The 18319-nt window shown below is 54.2% G+C and overlaps 3 protein-coding genes across 7 annotated transcripts in view; 1 reads left to right on the top strand and 2 right to left on the bottom strand.

Annotated features, from left to right (window-relative positions):
• Positions 1-77: 77 nt before the first annotated feature.
• Idh3g (isocitrate dehydrogenase (NAD(+)) 3 non-catalytic subunit gamma) lies at positions 78-9815 on the bottom strand. 2 transcript variants are annotated; one of them, XM_070039504.1, is made up of 12 exons: positions 9693-9815; positions 5470-5511; positions 4793-4890; positions 4277-4389; positions 2527-2587; positions 2270-2402; positions 1934-2067; positions 1262-1364; positions 1035-1181; positions 685-779; positions 537-597; positions 78-280 (listed from the first exon to the last, which is right to left on the bottom strand). In XM_070039504.1, exons 1-12 carry the CDS (start codon positions 9771-9773, stop codon positions 179-181), a joined length of 1170 nt encoding a protein of 389 aa, XP_069895605.1. In that variant the 5' UTR covers positions 9774-9815; the 3' UTR covers positions 78-178. The 2 variants fall into 2 exon arrangements, with proteins under 2 accessions (XP_069895605.1, XP_069895606.1); XM_070039505.1 differs by lacking the exons at positions 5470-5511; positions 9693-9815 and adding an exon at positions 5157-5175.
• Positions 9816-9910: 95 nt separating this feature from the next.
• Ssr4 (signal sequence receptor subunit 4) lies at positions 9911-13622 on the top strand. 2 transcript variants are annotated; one of them, XM_070039507.1, is made up of 6 exons: positions 9911-10203; positions 11725-11843; positions 12498-12572; positions 12751-12840; positions 13154-13219; positions 13463-13622. In XM_070039507.1, the coding sequence occupies exons 1-6, from the start codon at positions 10137-10139 to the stop codon at positions 13565-13567; spliced, it is 522 nt and encodes a 173-aa protein (XP_069895608.1). In that variant the 5' UTR covers positions 9911-10136; the 3' UTR covers positions 13568-13622. The 2 variants fall into 2 exon arrangements, with proteins under 2 accessions (XP_069895608.1, XP_069895607.1); XM_070039506.1 differs by having other exon boundaries at positions 10040-10203; positions 11728-11843.
• A 2221-nt stretch (positions 13623-15843) lies between these two features.
• The window catches only part of Pdzd4 (PDZ domain containing 4), a 28772-nt gene continuing 26296 nt past the window's right edge, over positions 15844-18319 (bottom strand). For all 3 annotated transcript variants that reach the window (XM_070039498.1, XM_070039500.1, XM_070039501.1), the window contains 2 exons: positions 18116-18211; positions 15844-17954 (listed from right to left, as the gene is read on the bottom strand). In XM_070039498.1, coding sequence (XP_069895599.1) covers positions 16410-17954; positions 18116-18211 — 1641 coding nt within the window. In that variant the 3' untranslated portion in view covers positions 15844-16409. The remainder of the gene's footprint in view (positions 17955-18115; positions 18212-18319) is intronic.

The following is an 18319-nucleotide window of genomic DNA, read 5'->3' as shown; positions in this document are numbered from 1 at the left end:
CGTGTATTTCCTTTTCTTAATAAAGTATGAGCTGAAACACTCCTGTCCCAGAGTGAGGGAAGCACATGGCCATGGCCTAGGGTAGAAGCTGTTTATTCTGGGGTCTACCCACCAAGCAGGCTGGGATGCTGGAGTGACAGGGATTCTAGGGGACAGCTGAGGGGGCCCCGGGGAGAGCCTAGGCCTCCACAGCCCGGCCATTGATGATGTGGATGTGGCGGATGATGTCCTGGATGGCTTCGGACGTAGTGCCCTGGCCCCCAATATCCGGAGTGTGCATCTGGGGAGACAAAGCCACTTGGGCACACCAGGCCTGCCAATGTCTGCCCTCACCCCTCCCCTCAGGCAACCCATGGATGCCGACCTGTCTCCCTGGAACTGTCACTGGGAGGGCAGGAGGACCAGCTAAGGCCCAGAAACCCCACCCAACCTCACACCACTCTTCCGCTAGAGGCCAAAATCCGTGCTGATGGCTATGTCCAGCCCCTCAGCCCAGCCACGCCAGCTCAACACCAGACAGGGGAGCGGAACCTTACGTTTTCGTTGTCCATGGACGCCAAGACAGCTTTGCGGATGGAAGTGGCATAGGAGTGAAGCCTAGAGGAGCAGAACAGAGACAGCCTTTGGTCACCAAGGCCTAGAGGACTGGCTGAGAGCTCAGACAGGCGTCAGGGTGCCACTTACTTGAGGTGGTCCAGCATCATGCAACTCGCTAGTAGTGTGGCTGTGGGGTTAGCAATGTTCTTGTTGGCAATACTCTTGCCAGTGTTCCTTGTAGCCTGCAAAGGACAGGAGGGACGCGCTAACATGTCCAACACAGGCATGCCCACAGACACAGAGCAGGGGAGGGGACATCAGGAGAGGGGATGGCGGTGTGTAAAGGTCCAGAGATTTCTCTCAGAACGCCACATTCGTGAGCATATCAGTAGTGCTAATGGCTGCACAATACTGCATGGGATATGAAATACAACTCCCCACCCCCCACGGCTGCTGAGACAAGAAGAAAGGGCAGGGCTGCCCTCCTATACACTCACTGTCTCAAACACTGCATACACGTGGCCATAGTTGGCCCCAGCCACAAGGCCTGGGCCCCCGACCAGCCCCGCACAGACGTTGTTGACAATGTTGCCGTAGAGATTGGGCATCACCATGACATCAAATTGCTGGGGCCGCGATACCAGCTGTGGAACAAGGAGGAAGCTGAGTTGGAGAAGCTGCGATGCCCAGGGCAGGAGGCTGTGGAGCCAGGGAAACTAATAACCTGCATGGTGGTGTTGTCCACAATCATGTTCTCGAAGGTGATCTGGGGGTAGCGAGCCGCCACCTCCCTGCAGCACTGGAGAAAGAGCCCGTCACCTAGTTTCCTAGGCAGAGGTGAGGTAGGAGAGACACAGGATACCATCTTGGCCCATCACTATAGTTAGCTGCAGGGGTGAAGCGTGCCAAGGGCCATGGAAGCCTGAGGACTAGCCCTTAATTTGCCCCCGCTTGCTCAAGGGGCATAACCCCAGCCCATCTTCCCTGAGAATACACTCTGGCCAGGGTACAGACCTTTGGAGACACCAGGGCACAACCCTGGGCATGGCTCCTTGATGGGCAGCCACTGTTCTAGAAACTGAGTGTCAGCAAAGAGCTGAACCAGGCGCCGTTCGCTCATGCCTATAATCCCACCTACTGAGAAGGTTGAGATCTGAGGATCATGGTTCAAAGCCAGCCCAGGCAGGAAAGTCTGTGGACTCTCATCTCCAATGAACCAGCAAGAAGCTGAAAATGGAGCTGAGGCTCAAGGTGTAGGGCGCTAGTCCCGAATACAAAAGCTCAGGGACAGCACTCAGACCCCGAGTTCAAGCCCCAGGAATGACACAAAAATAAAAAATAAAAAAGAGCTGAGCAAGCCGTTCCAGAGCCGCTTCCGGGCACGCGAGGGACATACATGATATTGGCCTTGTGCACAGCCGTCACTTTCTTACGCCCAGTCTCATGGGCCAGCTTGAAGGCATACTCAGCGATGCGCAGGGACTTGGCCTTGGTGATGATCTTCAGACTCTCCACCACTCCCGTCACACTCTGCGAAGGAGCAGGAGAGAAGGGCATAATGGTTGTGCCGCGACGCAACCCTGTTGCTGAGTACTTCTGGCTTCTCCCCAGGCATCACCATGACCTTTGCTGGGCTGCCTTTTCTTGGTTCCTTGAGGTCTCTCCTCTACAACGGCCCTCGTCACACTCATTGCCACTGTCATAACCCACGAGAGTCCCACAGCTTTGCTACCTCATGCTCCAGGCTGCTGTATTCGCCCTCTGTGTTCTCCCGCACGATGAGGATGTCTATGTCCTTGTGGCGGGTCACCACTCCCGGCAGGCTCTTACAGTGGATGACATTGGCATAGAGGTCCAGGCTGGTGCTGGAAGGGGGGCAGAGGAGGGAAGAAGTAGGCTAGGCTGGACTGGCATCTTGCCAGAGGGTGTGAAGCCCTCTCAGTGCAGACTTGCTGACCTCCACCAATCCACCCCAGGCTCTGGGCTCACCGAAGGATGTTGTTTCGGGATTTGTGGGAAGGTGGCAAGTTATGGTTGGTTTCGATGTTGCCTACAAAACAAGAGCAAGGCAAGCAGGCTGGAGAAGGGAGCCCAGGCTTAGCTGTGCTGCCACATCCCCCTGCCTGGCCAGGAGAAGTGCACAGAGAGCTGGTCCAGCTGGAGGACAAGTAGCTTTCAGGAACAAAATATTTCATGGAACACTAGGATGTAATCTGCAGTGTAGGCCCCACAAAGGCAGACGGTATGGGGTATGTGGGGGAGGGCAGCTGATAGTGGGTACCAAGGACCTAGAAAAACACCTGGCACCTAGTAGACACTCAATAAATATCTATCAAGTGACTAAACTTATTGAATAAATACAATTGGCAGCTGGCCAGTAAGCTCTGCCCACTCTATGCTCAGGCTTCCTCTGTATCAAGGAAAAGTAACCAATTCTGGGCTGGGAATGTGGCTTAGTGGTAGAGAGCTTGCCTAGCATGCATGAAGCCCTGGGTTCGATCCCTCAGAACAACATACACAGACAAAGCCGGAAGTGGCACTGTGGCTCAAGTGGTACAGTGGCTAGCCTTGAGCAAAAGAAGCTCAGGGACATTGCCAGGCCCTGAGTTCAAGTCCCAGGACTGTCAAAAAAAAAGAAAAAGAAGAAGTAACCAATCCTAATTATGCACAGCCTGCCTGGCCAAATTGATGCTAACAAGGTGACCTTTACTGAGGTTCCTGCCAGGCCTCAAACCAAGGCACTACACAATCCCCAGCTCAGAGCCATGTAGTGACTGTCTAGAAAAGGCCACAAGTAGACCATAGCTTGGCTGAGCCAAGCCCTGCCCTGTTGCCTTGGCACCCAGAGGAGGAAAAGCAGAGGTCCCGTGAGGCTAGGAGACAGAAGCTGCTGGGAGAAGGCAGCCAGGCGGTGCCAGGCAGAGAGGCCTTTCTTAGCTCAGCAGGACTGCCTGTCCCTTCAAGGTGCCCCCAGCCCAGGCTGACTTCACTGAGACTAGTGAGGGCACCCTGCAGCTGGCATTAGGCCCGGGGGACTGCCAGCACCTGGGGCTTGCACGCAGATGACTGGTGTTAGTGAAGCACCTAGGCATAAGCATGGCAAGCCAGGAGAGGTAACGGGAATCCCGGTCTACAACATGAACAGCTGCGGCGGCCAGAGCCAAGGCAGTGGGCGGAGGGGCGGAGGGCCGGAACTGCAGAACCGTTTCCCTGCTTTGGTCTGTGAAGAAAGACTCAGCACCAAACTGGTGTGGGTAGAATACCGTCTAAGGAGAAGGAGGGCAGGAAGGAGGCCACAAGGCCTGGACACATCAAGGTCTCGAAGTCACAGCATCACAAGGCCCAGAGAAGCAACACAGACTCCAACGAAGAGAGTCCTCTCCAGCCAGAAAACCCCTCCACTGAAGCCAGTGGGGCCCACTAGAGTCTAGTCAGTGGTAAAAGAAATCTTTTTTTTTTTTTTCCTTTTGCCAGTCCCAGGGCTTGAACTCTAGGCCTGGATATTGTCCCTGAGCTTTTGTGTTCAAGGCTAGTGCTCTACCACTTGAGCCAAACCTCCACTTTTGGTTTTTTATGGTTTATTGAAAATAAGAGTCTCAAAGACTCCCGCCTGGGCTGCCCTCACACCAGGACCCTCTGATCTCAGCCTTCTGAGTAGCTAGGATGACAGATGTGAGCTACTGGTGCCCAGAGGTAAAAGGAATCTTACTTAGCACCTCAGCGTAGCCCCTGAACTCACCCTTCAAGGCCACGCGGTTGCGGCGGATGGCCATGATGGCGTTGCGGATGTCCTCTTCGTCAGCATTGGAGCTCACATGCACTTCTTCAAAGTCCACAGGCACACACGCATGCCTGGGAAGACGTAGCATCACGCAGGCTGGCCTAGGGCAGCCGGTGCTTCCTCCAGGAGACCCACCCACGCCGGTGCATGCCAAGGGCTCTTCCCTGCCCCTTCTCCCTTGGCCCTGGCTGAGAAGGGACTGGGCCCACCCTTTCCGACTGATAAAGTCAACCCTGAATTCCACAATGGGCTAGGAAGCAGGACTCATGTTATCTTCCCCACGCCCAGGTCAGCCTGATGAGAGGTACTGGAATACAAGGCCTGGTCTTACAGGCCTCCCTGTCTCCATCTCACCAGGCATTTAAGCAAAGCTACAATTGGTGGGCTCACACTGGGCAACTTGGCACAGAGGTCTGAGGAAACCGCTGGCTGGGCCTGGGACACCACCCTCCCTGGGGACAAGTATAGCCATACCTGAACACAGACTTAACATGCAGCATGAGCTCTGGTCCAATGCCATCCCCTGGGATCATAGTCACTGTGTGCCGCCCACCATACTTAGCTGACGGAGGCTGGAAGGAGGGAGAATGGAGAGGTGAGCCTTTGGGTCATCTACATGTGTCCAAGGGCTTGAGCCAGGTCCTTTCTTCCCATCGTCACTGGTCCCACAGGTGAGCCAACCTTAAGGTGCCAGCTAGGCCAGCAGGGATTCCCCCATCCAAGACAGGGCCGTCCTGCTGGGGCTCCCTGGTCAGCAGCAGCCCACCTGCACTTGGGATAATCCCAGAGCAACTAAGAGCCCCTCAAATCTAGCACAGAGGAGGAACAGAATACTCACAATTGTTTGTTGCTAGAGGGAGGACAGAAAGGAAGAAGACACGGATCAGCCAAGGTTGGAGGTACAAGGCAGTGACCAGAGAACCAAGGCCTTTCCCCTGGAGACGCTGTCTAGCACAACTCAGGGAAGGGCGAGGTGAGTGACCTCTGGAGACCATGCCTCGGAGGGAAGGACATGAAAGCCAGGGAACAACAAGTGCAGGCAGATGTGTACACACATGTGTACACATCGTGTGTATACACTGACGTGTGTATTCACGCACAAAGATACAGAGACACGCACGTGGGCACACACTTCTCAGAGAGGTACTTACTGAGGAGATGCTCCTCCGGGGAGCCTCCTGGGCACACAGCACCTGCCAAAGACAAGCCAAGGGTCAACATTATCAACATCCAGCCCCCAAAGTCAAGTTGGCAAGAGCTGGCCTTCTCTCTCTGCAGAAAGGAATCGCTTTACTACAATTTCTGTGCTATCACATCTTCTCTCAGGATTTTCTTTACTACAAACCCAATATAGTCCCTACAGTATGTCAGAACAGGGAGGTAAGAAGACAATATCCCATTGCTGAGATAAGCCCTTTAAAACAGAAATCAAAATATATCTGACCTGCTGAGGAGATGGTTTGGTGAAATGAATTCAAAAAGCAGAGAAAATTCATTACTTTAAATAGCAGCACTAAGCCTATTATAGCCTTTGCATTGTCCATTCTTGGAGTTTGCTAATGCTTCCAGCTTAGTCATTTGAAGCTCATGAGTATGGTCTTATATGTCCCTGTTAATTCCTAATCTATTGCAGAATGTATAATTATCTATTTGTACTGGATATGGATAAAAAAATTAAAACAGAAGATCTTATCTATATATTTCATTGTTCACACCATTGTTCTTTGTTGTATTACTTTGCTTCCTAGAATGTTGTGTGGGGGAGGGGTCTAATAGAATAAAAAACCTAGTCTCACTGAATCCTTATTTTCCTGTCTTAATAAAGGGGAACTAGGCAGGAAAAAAAAAAGAACAGAAATCAAAAGCAATGAGTACCTAGGCACTGGTGGCTCACGCCAGTAATCCTACTCAGGAGGCTGAGCTCTAAGGATCACAGTTCAAAGCCAGCCCGAGCAGGAAAGTCCATGAGACTCTTATCTCCAATGAACCACCAAAAAGCCAGAAGTGAAGTTGTGGCTCCGGTAGCAGAGTGCTAGCCTTGAGCAAAAGAAACTCAGGTAGCCGGGTGCTGGTGGCTCACGCCTGTCATCCTAGCTACTCAGGAGGCTGAGATCTGAGGATCGCAGTTCAAAGCTAGCCCGGGCAGGAGAGACCGTGAGACTCCTATCTCCAATAAACCACCAGCAAACCGGAAGTGGCGCTGTAGCTCAAGTGGTAGAGCGCTCGCCTTGAGCTGAAGAGCTGAGGGACAGCGCCCAGGCCCAGAGTTCAAGCCCCACGACCGACCAAAAAAAAAAAAAAGAAACTCAGGTGCAGGACCCAGGCCCTGGGTTCAAACCCCAAGACTAGCATACCAAAAAAGCAATCTGTAGGAAAATGCAGCCATTTGCTGAAGACTGACGATAGCGAAGACTACTAGTTACTTCATGGTCTGGGTGGATGAATGTCCTCACCATCTACGAGCCCCCTCCACAAGTTATTATTGCTGTTTCGCTCCCTTCCCATGCCTCTCTAGTTGTCACTCCTAGATCCAACACAGTATCTCTCCAAGAACTGGAACACAAGGAATAATTACATCAGAAAATGAAGAAACAAATGGAGATCTGTGAGATCTCAGTCCAAATCTACCATTTGCTACCATCAAGTTGGCTAAATGTTCCTGTCAGAAATCCATGGGAAGGGATCAGGTGCTCACGCCTGCAATCCTAGCTACTCAGGAGGCTCAGATCTGGGGACTGCAGTACCAAGTCAGAAAAGTCTCCATGAGACTCTTATCCCCAATTAACCACTCAAAAACCAAAAGTGGCCCTACTATATGGCTCAATGTAGTAGAGTAGTAGCCTTGAGCAAAAAAGCTCAGGGACAGAACCCCACAAGGGACAAAAAAAAAGAAACAAAGAAACAAAGAAACAAAGAAACAAATCCATAGAAGCGAAGCATTGAGCTGGGAATGTGGCTTAGTGGTAACGCACTTACCTAGCATGCATGAAGGGAAGCACTGACTTCATGAGATTGCTGGAAGCTAAAGCAAGAGGAGGTCTGTACACTGTTTGTAGGCCCCCACAGAGAAGACCCTACCAGCCCATACAGCCCATCAGCAGGCTGACCCCTGCATCTCCCAGTAGTTCTTTCCCCCTGGGCTTTGGTAGTGGCAATGAGCCAGTCCTGGCTCTAAGTCTGTGTAGACCCATCCATGGATGGCAACATCACTCCCAGCTCTCCAGCACCTGCTTCCTATGCTAGACATCCCACTGGGTTTGGTCCAGAAATCCCAGAGAACTCTCCAGACACATGGTTGGCCATGCTCCCTCCAGGGGCAAGTATTTTCCTTCAGGGGATTCCAAAGACTCCACCTCATACCCAAGTGGCCCTGTAAAGCTACAATTGAAGCAGCTACTCTGAGGCAGGCTTGGGCATATGCAGGCTTCCTACTGAACCATTGAACTCCAATAGTGCCATGGAAAGACAGGATGAAGTGCAAAGTCCTTCCATTGAAAGGCTCCTATATGCCACATCTTACCAAGAATTCTTTCTTTGGCAAATTTGTGTCTGCTCACGTGTCAATAGTGGCTGCATGCTTTTCCAGGAGGTACCAAGCAGCGGGACCCTCTATAAGGGTTCTCTTACTTCAGATAATCAGTCTGTGGCAAACAATTACGTGGCTAACAACTATTCACTGCCCCTGTTCCCGCCCCAACAAGGATGCACACGCTCTGACAGGGAATTAAAGAGGAGATAGGTTCATCAAGAACTTGTGGGAGGCTGGGCACCAGTGACTCATGCCTGTAATTGTAGCTACCCAAGAGGCTAAGATCTGAGGATCATGGTTCAAAGCCAGCCTGGGCAGGAAAGTCCATAAGACTTGAGCAAAAAAAGCTGAGAATCTGAGGTCCCGAATTCAAATTACAGTACACACATGCACAAGAAGAACCTGCAAGAAGGAACTGGGGGTATAGTTTAAGTGGTAGAGTACAGGCCTAGCATTTATGATACCTTAAGGTCAAATCTCAGTATCATCACCAAACAACTGCAGGAAATTGGGTGTTGGTGGCTCCCATCTATAACCTAGCTACTGGGGAGGCTGAGATCAGAAGGATCCCTGTTGCAGGACAGCCTGGACAAAAAGTTCACAAGACCCCATCTCAACCAATAAAAACCAAGCATGGTGGCTATCATCTGTCATTACAAGTACTCAAGGGATCACACTCAGGCCAAAAGAAAAAGAAAAAGGTTCTGAAAATAAGAAAAGCAAAAAGCAAGTAGCAGAACTCAAGCCTTGCAAGTGCTAGACTGAGTTCAAACCCTAGTACCAAGGGGAAAAAACACTGGCAGAAGTTGCCTAACTGCTGAAGCCCACAAGGCCTCTGGAAATCCTCTATTTGCCTTTGTCCTCACATCTGCAAAGTGTAAGTAATCAGATTGTAAAGATAATTGCATAAAGCATATGCCATTTCTCTCAGAGAACAGAAGGGGAAAGAAAACATAGGCAGTGGAAGTGTTCCCAGGGAGTGTCAGCAAAATCGTGTAGATCTAGAAGGTCAGAGTTGACAGGATGCTTTGAGAACATGAAGTCCCCTCCCCCCATAGGACAGAGGGGAGACTGAACCAAGTGAGAGGAGGGAACTGGCCTAAGGCCATGTAGTGGGTCAGTGGGGTAGCATGGCCTGGAGGTCATCTCTTATTCCCCAGGGCCAGTGTTGGCTAGCTGCTGGTAAGCAGTACTAATTAGGACCTAAGGTATCCTCACCTACCACGGGAGAATTGTAGCTGAATACCCAAGAACCCAAACGGAGAACTGGGGAAGCAAAAGCCCCAGTGGCCTCCAGCAGCCTCAGAAACTCTAGCTAGCTCCCTCTCATTACAGGCGCTTGGAGGAGGCGAAAATTAGAGGCCCTAAGACTGGAAGGTAGCAGTGTTGATTCGGTAAAGTGTGATTTTACACCTTCTCGGGGACAGAGGAAAAAGTGGTCCACGAGAGGGAAACCTGAGGAGGAACTGAGTCCAGGAACGGGATACCCAAAGCGGTACCGGCAAGGCGAGTCCGAACACGTGATCGCCTTGGGAGAACCTTCCCAAGGACACTTAGGGCGGTGACACCCGGCCTCCGAGGCCCACTCTCCGGATCCCTATGGAGCCCCTGCCACCCGATACAGACCAGGGCCGACTTGAATCAATTCCCCCCCTCCCCCCGCCCCTCACTGACACCGGAGGTGGCCAATGAACCCGGCACTCATCATTCTGCCCGCCCCTCCCGGAGACCGCAACCAATGGAACTCCAAGCTGTTTCAGGAGCTTCTGCCGCGCCCGGGCCACAATGGGGTGCAAAGTTTCTCGGCGGTGACTTCAGCTGTCCTGCACCTGCTCCCCTACTCACCTCCCAAGGACGGCAGAACAGGGATGGCCTGAGCACTGTCTTTGCAGCGCCGCTGATGGCAGTGGCCACCTTGAGCGCCATGACGGAAAGTGACAGCAGCAGCAGATCCCAACCTGGAGACACCGTTCTCGCGAGAGTTCGACGAAGGGAGCAATTCAAGAGGAAGGCGTGAGCCCTGTATTGAGCACGCGCACAGCGGCGCCGGTTCCCACGCCCCTTTCCGGTGTTTCGAGTGTCGTGGCCGCCATCTTGTGGGGGGAGCGCAGCCGGCAGGACCCCTGGCTCGGGGAGGGGACACGTCAGTGCCGCCAGCAACGTCACGCAGTCCAGCCTAGCCCGCCGACACGCGATTGGCTGCTGTGGCCGCTTACGCGTCGCGCTTCCTCGTCTGCTCCGCGTGTTCAGGGTAGCTTGCTCTCTTTTCCCATCGGCAGAGAAGAGGCGATGGCGGCGATGGCATCTCTCGGCGCCCTGGCGCTACTCCTGCTGTCCGGCCTCTCTTGCTGCTCAGGTAGCGGCCTGGCCGGAGCTTGCTTCTGGCGAGCCTCTGTCCCGCGGCAGGTGGTGCTGGGGGGTGGGGGTGGGGGGAGAGGAAGGGGTGCGGGCGAGGTGGGGATGTGGACATTACCGGGGCCTGTCGCTGCGGGGCGCGGCGACCAAAGCACCACACACGTTTGCCCACCCACCAGGCTGCTGGCAGAAGCCGCTAAGCCTTTTTTTCTCTCTTTTGCTCGCGGGAGAGTCCCAAATCCTGCACTGTGTTCCCGGCCACCCGGCTCCTGTCGGGAAGATGACACGTCCCTGCTTCTCCTGCTCCCTGCCTCAGTGGTAGTTGGGACAGGAGCAAAACTCCACGGCGCTGAGCAGTTGCTGGGAGAGACGGGACTGGCCAGGGAGGAGCCAGTGCGGGCCAGGCGAAGCTTCCCCAGCAAACTGAGAGAGGGCAAAGACTGTCCCAGCAGCGGGAGACCGCATGGCGAGTTAGATAGGATGCCGAAGAAGTGAGCCGGGGCCTTGAGTGCCAGGCCAGAGACTGGTGAGGTGACTTTCCTAGTGTGTCCAGAGTTTGCAGTGAGCCACGGTCCCATTGATTTATATTCATGTTATCTTCTTAACACCTGGTGGCGGAGTTGAGCTCAGCCTGCAGTGTTGGAAGTGTTTGGGAGATTGTTAAAGCCGGCACATCGGGTCTGAGGGCCTGAGTTGGAGCTGCTGTACTAAAGGCTACACTTCCCACACTCTCTCTCTCCAGGCTGTAACCAGGGCTAGCTTGAAAGGACCAGCCTGGCTGTAAAACCTGGCCAGGAGCCCCTCCTTGTCCACAGGAAAAAGACTGCAACTTAGCTGGGCGGAGAAGCCTGCAGAATCTGAGTCCTGAGAATGACTTCCTACTCCCATTCCCAGGCATCTTCCTTGGGCCACACAGACCCAAAGTCTTATCTGACTTCCTCAAACAGTCACACTAGCCAGACATCCCATTTGGAGAGCAATTGGTTGAGAACTTTCCCGCTTAAAGTAGTGTGGGATGGTTACAGCTTTCTTGGGGCTGCCTAGTTTACTGAGACATGTTGTGTACTTGGATCCAGAGCCTCTTTTATTGGTGCCTTTTGGGGAACACTGGGGCCAGCCTTGACCTTGGCTGATGCAGAGACCCTTTTCATATCTTGAAACACGCATCGCCAGCACCCAGTTTGAGGCTGCCTTGTCCCTCTTGGCTTCTGGGGTGCACAGATCCGAGTCATACAGTGAATCCACTTCCTGTGCTGCCCAGACACATATTCTCTTCCCTCCTGTTGCATTGAAGTCCAGCTCTGAAGAGCTTTCCTGCCCTTTCTGGGCCTGTTCGAGGCCAGTACACCCTCCCTTTCCACTGTACTTGAGTGCTGGGATTTCGCTCCCAGACCCCTCCTGGCTGGAGCAGAAGGACCTATGTATATTGTCAACTGATTTGGTGTGGAAGGGAGAGTCCAGGCACGCCCTTTCTGTCCTCAACCTAGCATTCACACGAGTTGGCCTTGCCTCTTCTCCACAGCAGAGGCCTGCTTGGAGCCCCAGATCACCCCTTCCTATTATACTACTTCGGACGCAGTCATTTCCACTGAGACGGTCTTCATTGTAGAGATCTCCCTGACATGCAAGAACAGGGTACAGGTGAGGAGGTGGGATTTCAGCTGGGAGGATGCAGGGGGAAGCGGGAAACGGTGCCCCTCACTGGCAATCAACAATCTGACCTTAGGATGTGGTAACAGAACAAGGCTTCCCATTCATAGGGAGCAAGAATATTTTCCTGACATGCTTTGCCTGCGTTCAGTAGCATTGGGTAGACACCCCACTGTTTCCAGAATGAATGTCTGGAACTTGAGAAAGGACTGGGCCTAACCTCCAGGCCCCTAATTCCTTTTCTGATATACTTGGCCAGAGTATGCCTCCATGTGAATATTTTGTAAACAACTTTGAGATTGAGGAGCTCTGACCCATCTTCCCAAAAGTCCTTTGCACTATTTAGGTAAGGGTCTCTTGGGAAGCTTATTCAGCCACCAACCCTAGCACCTCCCTTGTGAGCTCTGAGAAATAACGAAGGCCTTTCTAGCATCCCACCTGTTCATAGTTAATACTCTGGTCATTAGGCCAGCATAGGCTATAATAGGGAGTGGGGGCTAATCTCCCCAAGGGAGGCAGATGGGGAAAGATACAGACTCTCAGTAACCTGGGTCTGGGTTATTGTTGGCCTGTTCCTGTGGTTACTTTTTGGTGAGCCATGTCCAGAAAAGGTTGTGACTCCCTTTGTTCTTCCCCTAAACCCAGAACATGGCTCTTTATGCTGATGTCAGTGGAAAACAATTTCCCGTGACCCGGGGTCAGGATGTGGGCCGTTACCAGGTAAGAATGCCAAGTCCAGGGTTGGGGACGGCTACCACCTCCTGCTTGTCATTAGAACTTGATGCAGGGTCAGGGTTCCAGGACTTGGGGCCTGCTCGGAGAGCTAGTGTGCCAGCACTGGCAAGGCGGTCCCTCCTGTGTCCACTCTGCCCACTCCCCGCTAAACTCTACCAACCAGGTGTCCTGGAGCCTGGACCACAAGAACGCCCACGCAGGTACCTATGAGGTCAGATTCTTCGATGAGGAGTCCTATAGCCTCTTAAGGAAGGTGAGTGTCATCTGGATCCCTTCCCAAGTCCCCAAGAACACAAGGCATGCCTGTTCCCCACAGCAAGCTCTAGCCTGCTAACCTTTCTGTCCCCTACTGGAGCTTCACTCCACTAGCATCCTTTACATGTGTGGGGCAGGATGGGCAAAATAAGTACCTTCCCGTGCTATTGCCCCGCCTGTCCCTTCTTTCTTGCCTGGTTTCCCCCTTTGCTCTTCCATGACTCGGGCCAGTACTCCCACCACTCCTACCCCTCTCTACCTCATCTGGCCAGTCTACTGAGCCCTTCTTGATCCCAGCACCTCCCTTCCAGGCTCAGAGAAATAATGAAGACATTTCCATCATCTCGCCCCTTTTCACAGTCAGTGTGGACCATAGGGTAAGTGGTCTCATTATGGGAACATGGCCCACCTCATCATTTGGGTTTTTGAGTTGGGGAGTTGGGCCTGAGGGAAGCCCCCCCCCCCCCGTCTCCCATCCCCCAGAGCCTTGCTCTACCTACTTGGCTGGCATCGGCCAGTATGTGTCTTGATGCCCCGAGAACAAGCAACTGAAGTTGGCTCAACAATCACTTGTCAGTCCCCTGACTGAGCTGCCTTCCACATGGTCCCTTTCCTTGCAGGGCACCTGGAATGGGCCCTGGGTATCTACCGAGGTGCTGGCTGCAGCAATAGGCCTGGTGATCTACTACCTGGCTTTCAGCGCAAAGAGTCACATCCAGGCCTGAGTACAGCACCCCCAGCCCTCCTTTGCTTCTTTCAATAAACAGTCACTGCTCTTGGCTTGCCATTGCCACGCCTTGTCCACCTTCCCCGGGCCACGTCTTCCCGTGTCCACCTTCTCTGAGTCCCTGTCCTGGTTGCATGGTTTGGGCCCAGGGCCATCCACACCTCTTCAGCGAAGACTTTTTCACCCATGCCTCACGTACTCCTTGTGGCAGAGCTGGGTCACCACCTTCTTAGGGCCAGCAGGGGGCCCTGTGACTCAGGTGTGCCTTGGGCTGGAGGGCAGGAACGGAAGGCCCTTCCTTCCTTCGTTTCACATCTAGCCGTCAGCATCACAAGTCCTCACCATCATCTTTGTTTTTGGGTTTTTGTTTTTTTGGGTTTTTTTTTTTTTTGCTGGTTGTGGGGCCTGAACTCTGAGGCGCTGTCCCTCAGCTCTTCAGCTCAAGGCTAGCACTCTAGCTACTTGAGCCACAGTGCCACTTCTGGCCTTTTCTGCTTATGTGGTGCTGAGGAATCGAACCCAGGGCCTCAGGCATGCAAGGCAAGCACTCTACCACTGAGCCACCTCCCCAGCCCCTCATCATCATCATCTTTGTGATGGCTCATGTATAGTTGTATAAATGACCCCAGGCAGACATCCCTGCACCCACTCACACTCAAGCTCACCCCAGCCGTCCCACAAGCCCAGTTTCCAGGCTTGGTGCATGCTGGTTCCCAATCACTGGATGATTGGTGTTCTTTCATGCCGTGGATGGTGAGTAGGCTAGTGAGGTCCCTAGGGTCCAAAGGGGCCGGGTGCAAATCCCAAGCAAACCCATCCCAGATGTGTGCCTGGGCTGCCTCACGTGCCTCCTTGAGGGTAACAATGAGATCATTGGAACCAGCTGACAGCGCCCTCGCAACTGAGCCAAGTAGGAGGGGAAGAGCTGCTCAGTAGACTGCCCTCTTCCCTGCCCTGGACTCTGTCCTAAGGCACTGGTAAGGGCTGGACGTTTGATGTGAGATTGGCCTGTGTTCACCAGCCCGAGGCTGCCAGGGGTTCCCACCAAGGCCAGGATGAAGCGTGCCTTGGAAAGTGAGTTGAGAAGACAGGACCAGGCTATACACTAGTTCAGTAGATGAGGCTTCTGGACTCCAAATAAAGCCCAGTGGTGGCAACAGCAGCCGCTCCCTGTTGCTCCTAAGGAGCAAATGACAAGTGACTTCCAACACCCAACTGCTTGTTCTTTGGGGTTCTAATTCCACCATCTGGCCCAATGGCAGTGCGTCAGGGCCTCAATAACCCGGTGCCACCAGCCCTCCTGGCACCACCACTCCCTCCCTTAAGCCAGCCCAAGGAGCTGAGGCTCAGCCCATTTGGGCCCATACCCTGTGCGCATCCCAGTGGAAGAACAGGGTGGCTACAGCACCATCAGAACCCCTGGCAACAGGAGGCATGCTGAAGAACAGCTGGCCTTGGGGTTCTTAGAAGTGGGCAGAGCAGTTTAGGGAGGTTGGGTTTACTAGGCCCTCGGCTGGAAAGGCCCCATCAGAAATGAAACGAGGATCCCTAGCACTGTGCTCTGTTCCCTTAAGCCCTTTACTACCCACTGCTGCTCATGGGCAGGGCTGCTGTCACATGGGTCTTTCTTCCCTCCCAGACAATCAGTGTGGCAATCAGGGCTGAAGCTGTACCCTTGTGACCCAGCCTACCCAGCAGCGGAAAGCAGCTTTAGGGAAGGGACCTATCCATCACTAACTTGGATCTTCACATGTAGGGATAAATGAGCTGACATCTCTTGGCACAGACAAAATGGCACAATGAGAATAAACACAGGGAGGACACAGTTCAACAGAGTAAAAAGGCAGCTTGCTTTATTCTTGAAATGCACGTGGGGTGGGGACAGTCGGCCTCTAATCTGGGTTTCTCCAAGCTTGAGGGACACCACACAGGTGACACAGCAACTGCAACCCCAAGAAGAGGCCGGAGCTATCTCCCTCGGTTAAGCCCACCTGCCTGTCACTGGGTTCTCTAGGCCAAGATAGCCTTGACACGGAAGATGGCAGCAGGTAACAGACCCAGGCTCAGTGAATCCTTTTGACATGGAAACTACCCCCTTAATCCCTATAGTCATTTGCTGGGGGAGATGGTGACCCCCAAAGGTGAGCCTTGAACGCCAAGGCACAGGTTCCCCATCCCTCAGGATGGAGGCCACAGGACAGCTGCTTCCCATTCCTCCCACCATTCCCCCCCCTTCCCTCCCACCCCAGCCCTCCCTTCCTCACCCACCTCCTTCCCAGCCAACCCTCGGTGGGATCCACCTTCTTCAGGCTGCCTGAAGGAGCTGCCAGCCCCCAGAGCAGGTCCACAAAACAGAAAAACAACTATTGGCAAGCACAGAAAGGGGGAAACCACAACATTCAGGGTTGCCTTTTTCTACAAATAACAGCAGCTCCCAGGGGCGGGGGAAAGGCTGCGCTCTTCTTGTGCTTAGGGAAGCCCACTGCCCCCCACTCTGCACCCACTTCCTTGTCTCCAAATAATCACTTCAAGCAACTGGGTGTGTCATCAGCGTGTGCGCACACGCACACACAATCCACTATAGGTATGCCCTTAATACTTGGTGTGAACAACATGGTCTCTACTTGGGGAGAAGGAAGCATGTGTTGGAAAGGAGGTGCCCCTTCTTGCGTCTTCTCTGCTTAACAAAGTCCTGTGCACACACACAAAAGACAGGAGTGGTGCACAAGCACAGCGTGCAAGCACACACACATAGACACACATACTAGATTCTAGGGGAGGGTGAGGGGCAGCCAGGCTCTAGGGACCCTTCAGGCCTGGGACCCAGTTGCCTGGATAACTCAGACAGTGGTGACGGAGAGCAGAGGGTTGTAGACGCGCTTGCCATCGGCAGAGCGTGCACCGTGGGCGAGCATCTCCTGGATGGTGATCCAGTTGTCTAGAATCTTCTTGTTTCGCTTCTTCATGGTCTTGCGGTGGCTCAAGGCAATGATGTTGAGCTCGGGCTTGCTGTCACCATTCTGCTGCTCCCTCAAACACTCCAGCCTGCTCTGCATCATAAACTCGCGCCGCTTGCGGTGCTCGCGGGCACGGATGAGGTGCTGCTTCCGCTCCTCCTTGCTCCAGTAGCGGCCCATCTTCATCTCGCTCACAGCATCGTCATCGGTGGTCATGCCACTGCGCTCCTCCCGGATCTTCAGGGCCCGGGCCTTCAGCAGCCGATCTCGCACGGGCCGCTTGGCCACATAGCGGGTGCCATCGCTGCGCACCTTCACCTTCCACTCCATGCGGGGTGCTTCAGCAGCTGCGGCCACCACCCCACCCACCCGAGGGCCCGCGGCCAACCCCAACGAGCCGTGGCCCAGCTCTTCTAAGCCCCGCGTCGGAGCCAGCTGCATACAGCTGTGGTAGTGCTCGCCCTCCTGGCCCTGGCCCCGGTGGCGCCTCGAGAGGTAAGGGCTGCCTTCAGGGCCCACGCGCTCCAGGGTCACCCCAGACTTGGGACTGCGGCGGACACGCTCCTCTGCATGCTGTCTCCGGCCCCCGTCGGGATCCCGGGAGAGGGATCGGAACTTGGCAGGGCTCCCTGGTGGAGGGGCCGCCTTAGGGTGGCTGGCGACAGGGGGGCCTGCTGGGGTCCGATTCAAGTTGGAGTTAGCAGCCGCGGCTCGCTTCAGAGGGCTCTCGGGCAGGGGCTCCACCAGCAGTGGCGTGCTGCGGCAGCTCTCCCCCGTGTTGTAGGCGCTGGTGCTGTCCTTATCTGACTTCTCTGGCAGCTCCGAGATGTCTGAGAGCTCGTGCTTCTTGGGCTCGCTGGCCGCCAGGTCGTACAGGCTCTCTTCCTCCAGCAGCCAGGCCTTCATGCAGCGCTCCCGCAGCTGCTGCATTTTCTGCGCCCGAAGTATGTTGCGGCACTTGAACTCCAGGTGCCGGAGCTCCTCCTCCAGCATGGCCATCTCATGGCCCAGGCTCTCATTGCGGTTGACATCCAAGGCGCTGTTACCACTGGAGGCCCGAGAGAAGAGAATGCCCAGCTGGTTGCCATTCTCCAGGTGGCACTTGATCTCCAGCAGCTCCCGGTAGCGCTCATACTCCTCGTCGGTGAGGCCAGGCACGTCCCCTCCCCCCAGCCCCGCCCCCTCGGCCAGCAGGGAGTCCATGCTGAAGTGGAAGTCCCGGCTCTGCAGGGCGTCCCCTTGCAGACCAAACTTGCGTAAACTTCCTGGGGTGTTGGTGGTGCTCGGGGGCTCATCCCCCAGCAGGTCATGTTCTGAACTCTCTTCATTGCGGGTGCTCTCATCGGTCCGGCCTACGCCGCTGTCCAGCTCCTGACTGTTGCTCAGGCCTGCGCCCACATCGGGAGCCCTCTTCTCCTCATTTCCAGGCTAGGGCAGGAAAGACCCCCAAATCAGTTAGGATCCAGCAGGGATACGACAGGCCTAGCAGGGCTTTCAAGGCCAGTTCCTTTTCTGACCTGAGTTAAGAAGCCCTAGACACCCCCAGACCCTTCTTCCTTTTCTTACTCACCCTGGAAGCCCTTCCCTACCTGCTGTGCAGGGGGCGACTTCAGCTTCCCCTCAGTCTCAGAGCCAAAGTCGTCTAGGAAGTCATCCCGATCGCTGTCCTTCCACCGTTTCGCTAGCTGCAGAGATGGACTTGAGCTATCCTCACCATTCACCACGTCACGGACCTTCCCTATTTCCCCTCCAGGTCCCATACTCTCGGTGAAAGTCAAGCAAACAACCCAAGA

The sequence above is a fragment of the Dipodomys merriami genome, unplaced genomic scaffold, assembly GCF_024711535.1.
Source record: "Dipodomys merriami isolate MVZ:Mamm:240054 unplaced genomic scaffold, mDipMer1.0.p SCAF_3, whole genome shotgun sequence".
Classification (NCBI taxonomy): Eukaryota; Metazoa; Chordata; class Mammalia; order Rodentia; family Heteromyidae; genus Dipodomys; species Dipodomys merriami.
This window is presented reverse-complemented; position numbering and strand designations above follow the sequence as displayed.

Coding starts and splice junctions, on each gene's coding strand:
- Idh3g (XM_070039504.1), bottom strand. CDS start 9,773: ATGGCGCTCAAGGTGGCCACTGCCATCAGCGGCGCTGCAAAGACAGTG. Junction 5,512..9,692: donor TGTTCTGCCGTCCTTGGGAG/GTGAGTAGGGGA, acceptor TGTCTTTGGCAG/GTGCTGTGTGCCCAGGAGGC. Junction 780..1,034: donor TGTATGCAGTGTTTGAGACA/GTGAGTGTATAG, acceptor TGTCCTTTGCAG/GCTACAAGGAACACTGGCAA.
- Ssr4 (XM_070039507.1), top strand. CDS start 10,137: ATGGCGGCGATGGCATCTCTCGGCGCCCTGGCGCTACTCCTGCTGTCC. Junction 12,573..12,750: donor AGGATGTGGGCCGTTACCAG/GTAAGAATGCCA, acceptor TCTACCAACCAG/GTGTCCTGGAGCCTGGACCA. Junction 12,841..13,153: donor CCTATAGCCTCTTAAGGAAG/GTGAGTGTCATC, acceptor CCTCCCTTCCAG/GCTCAGAGAAATAATGAAGA.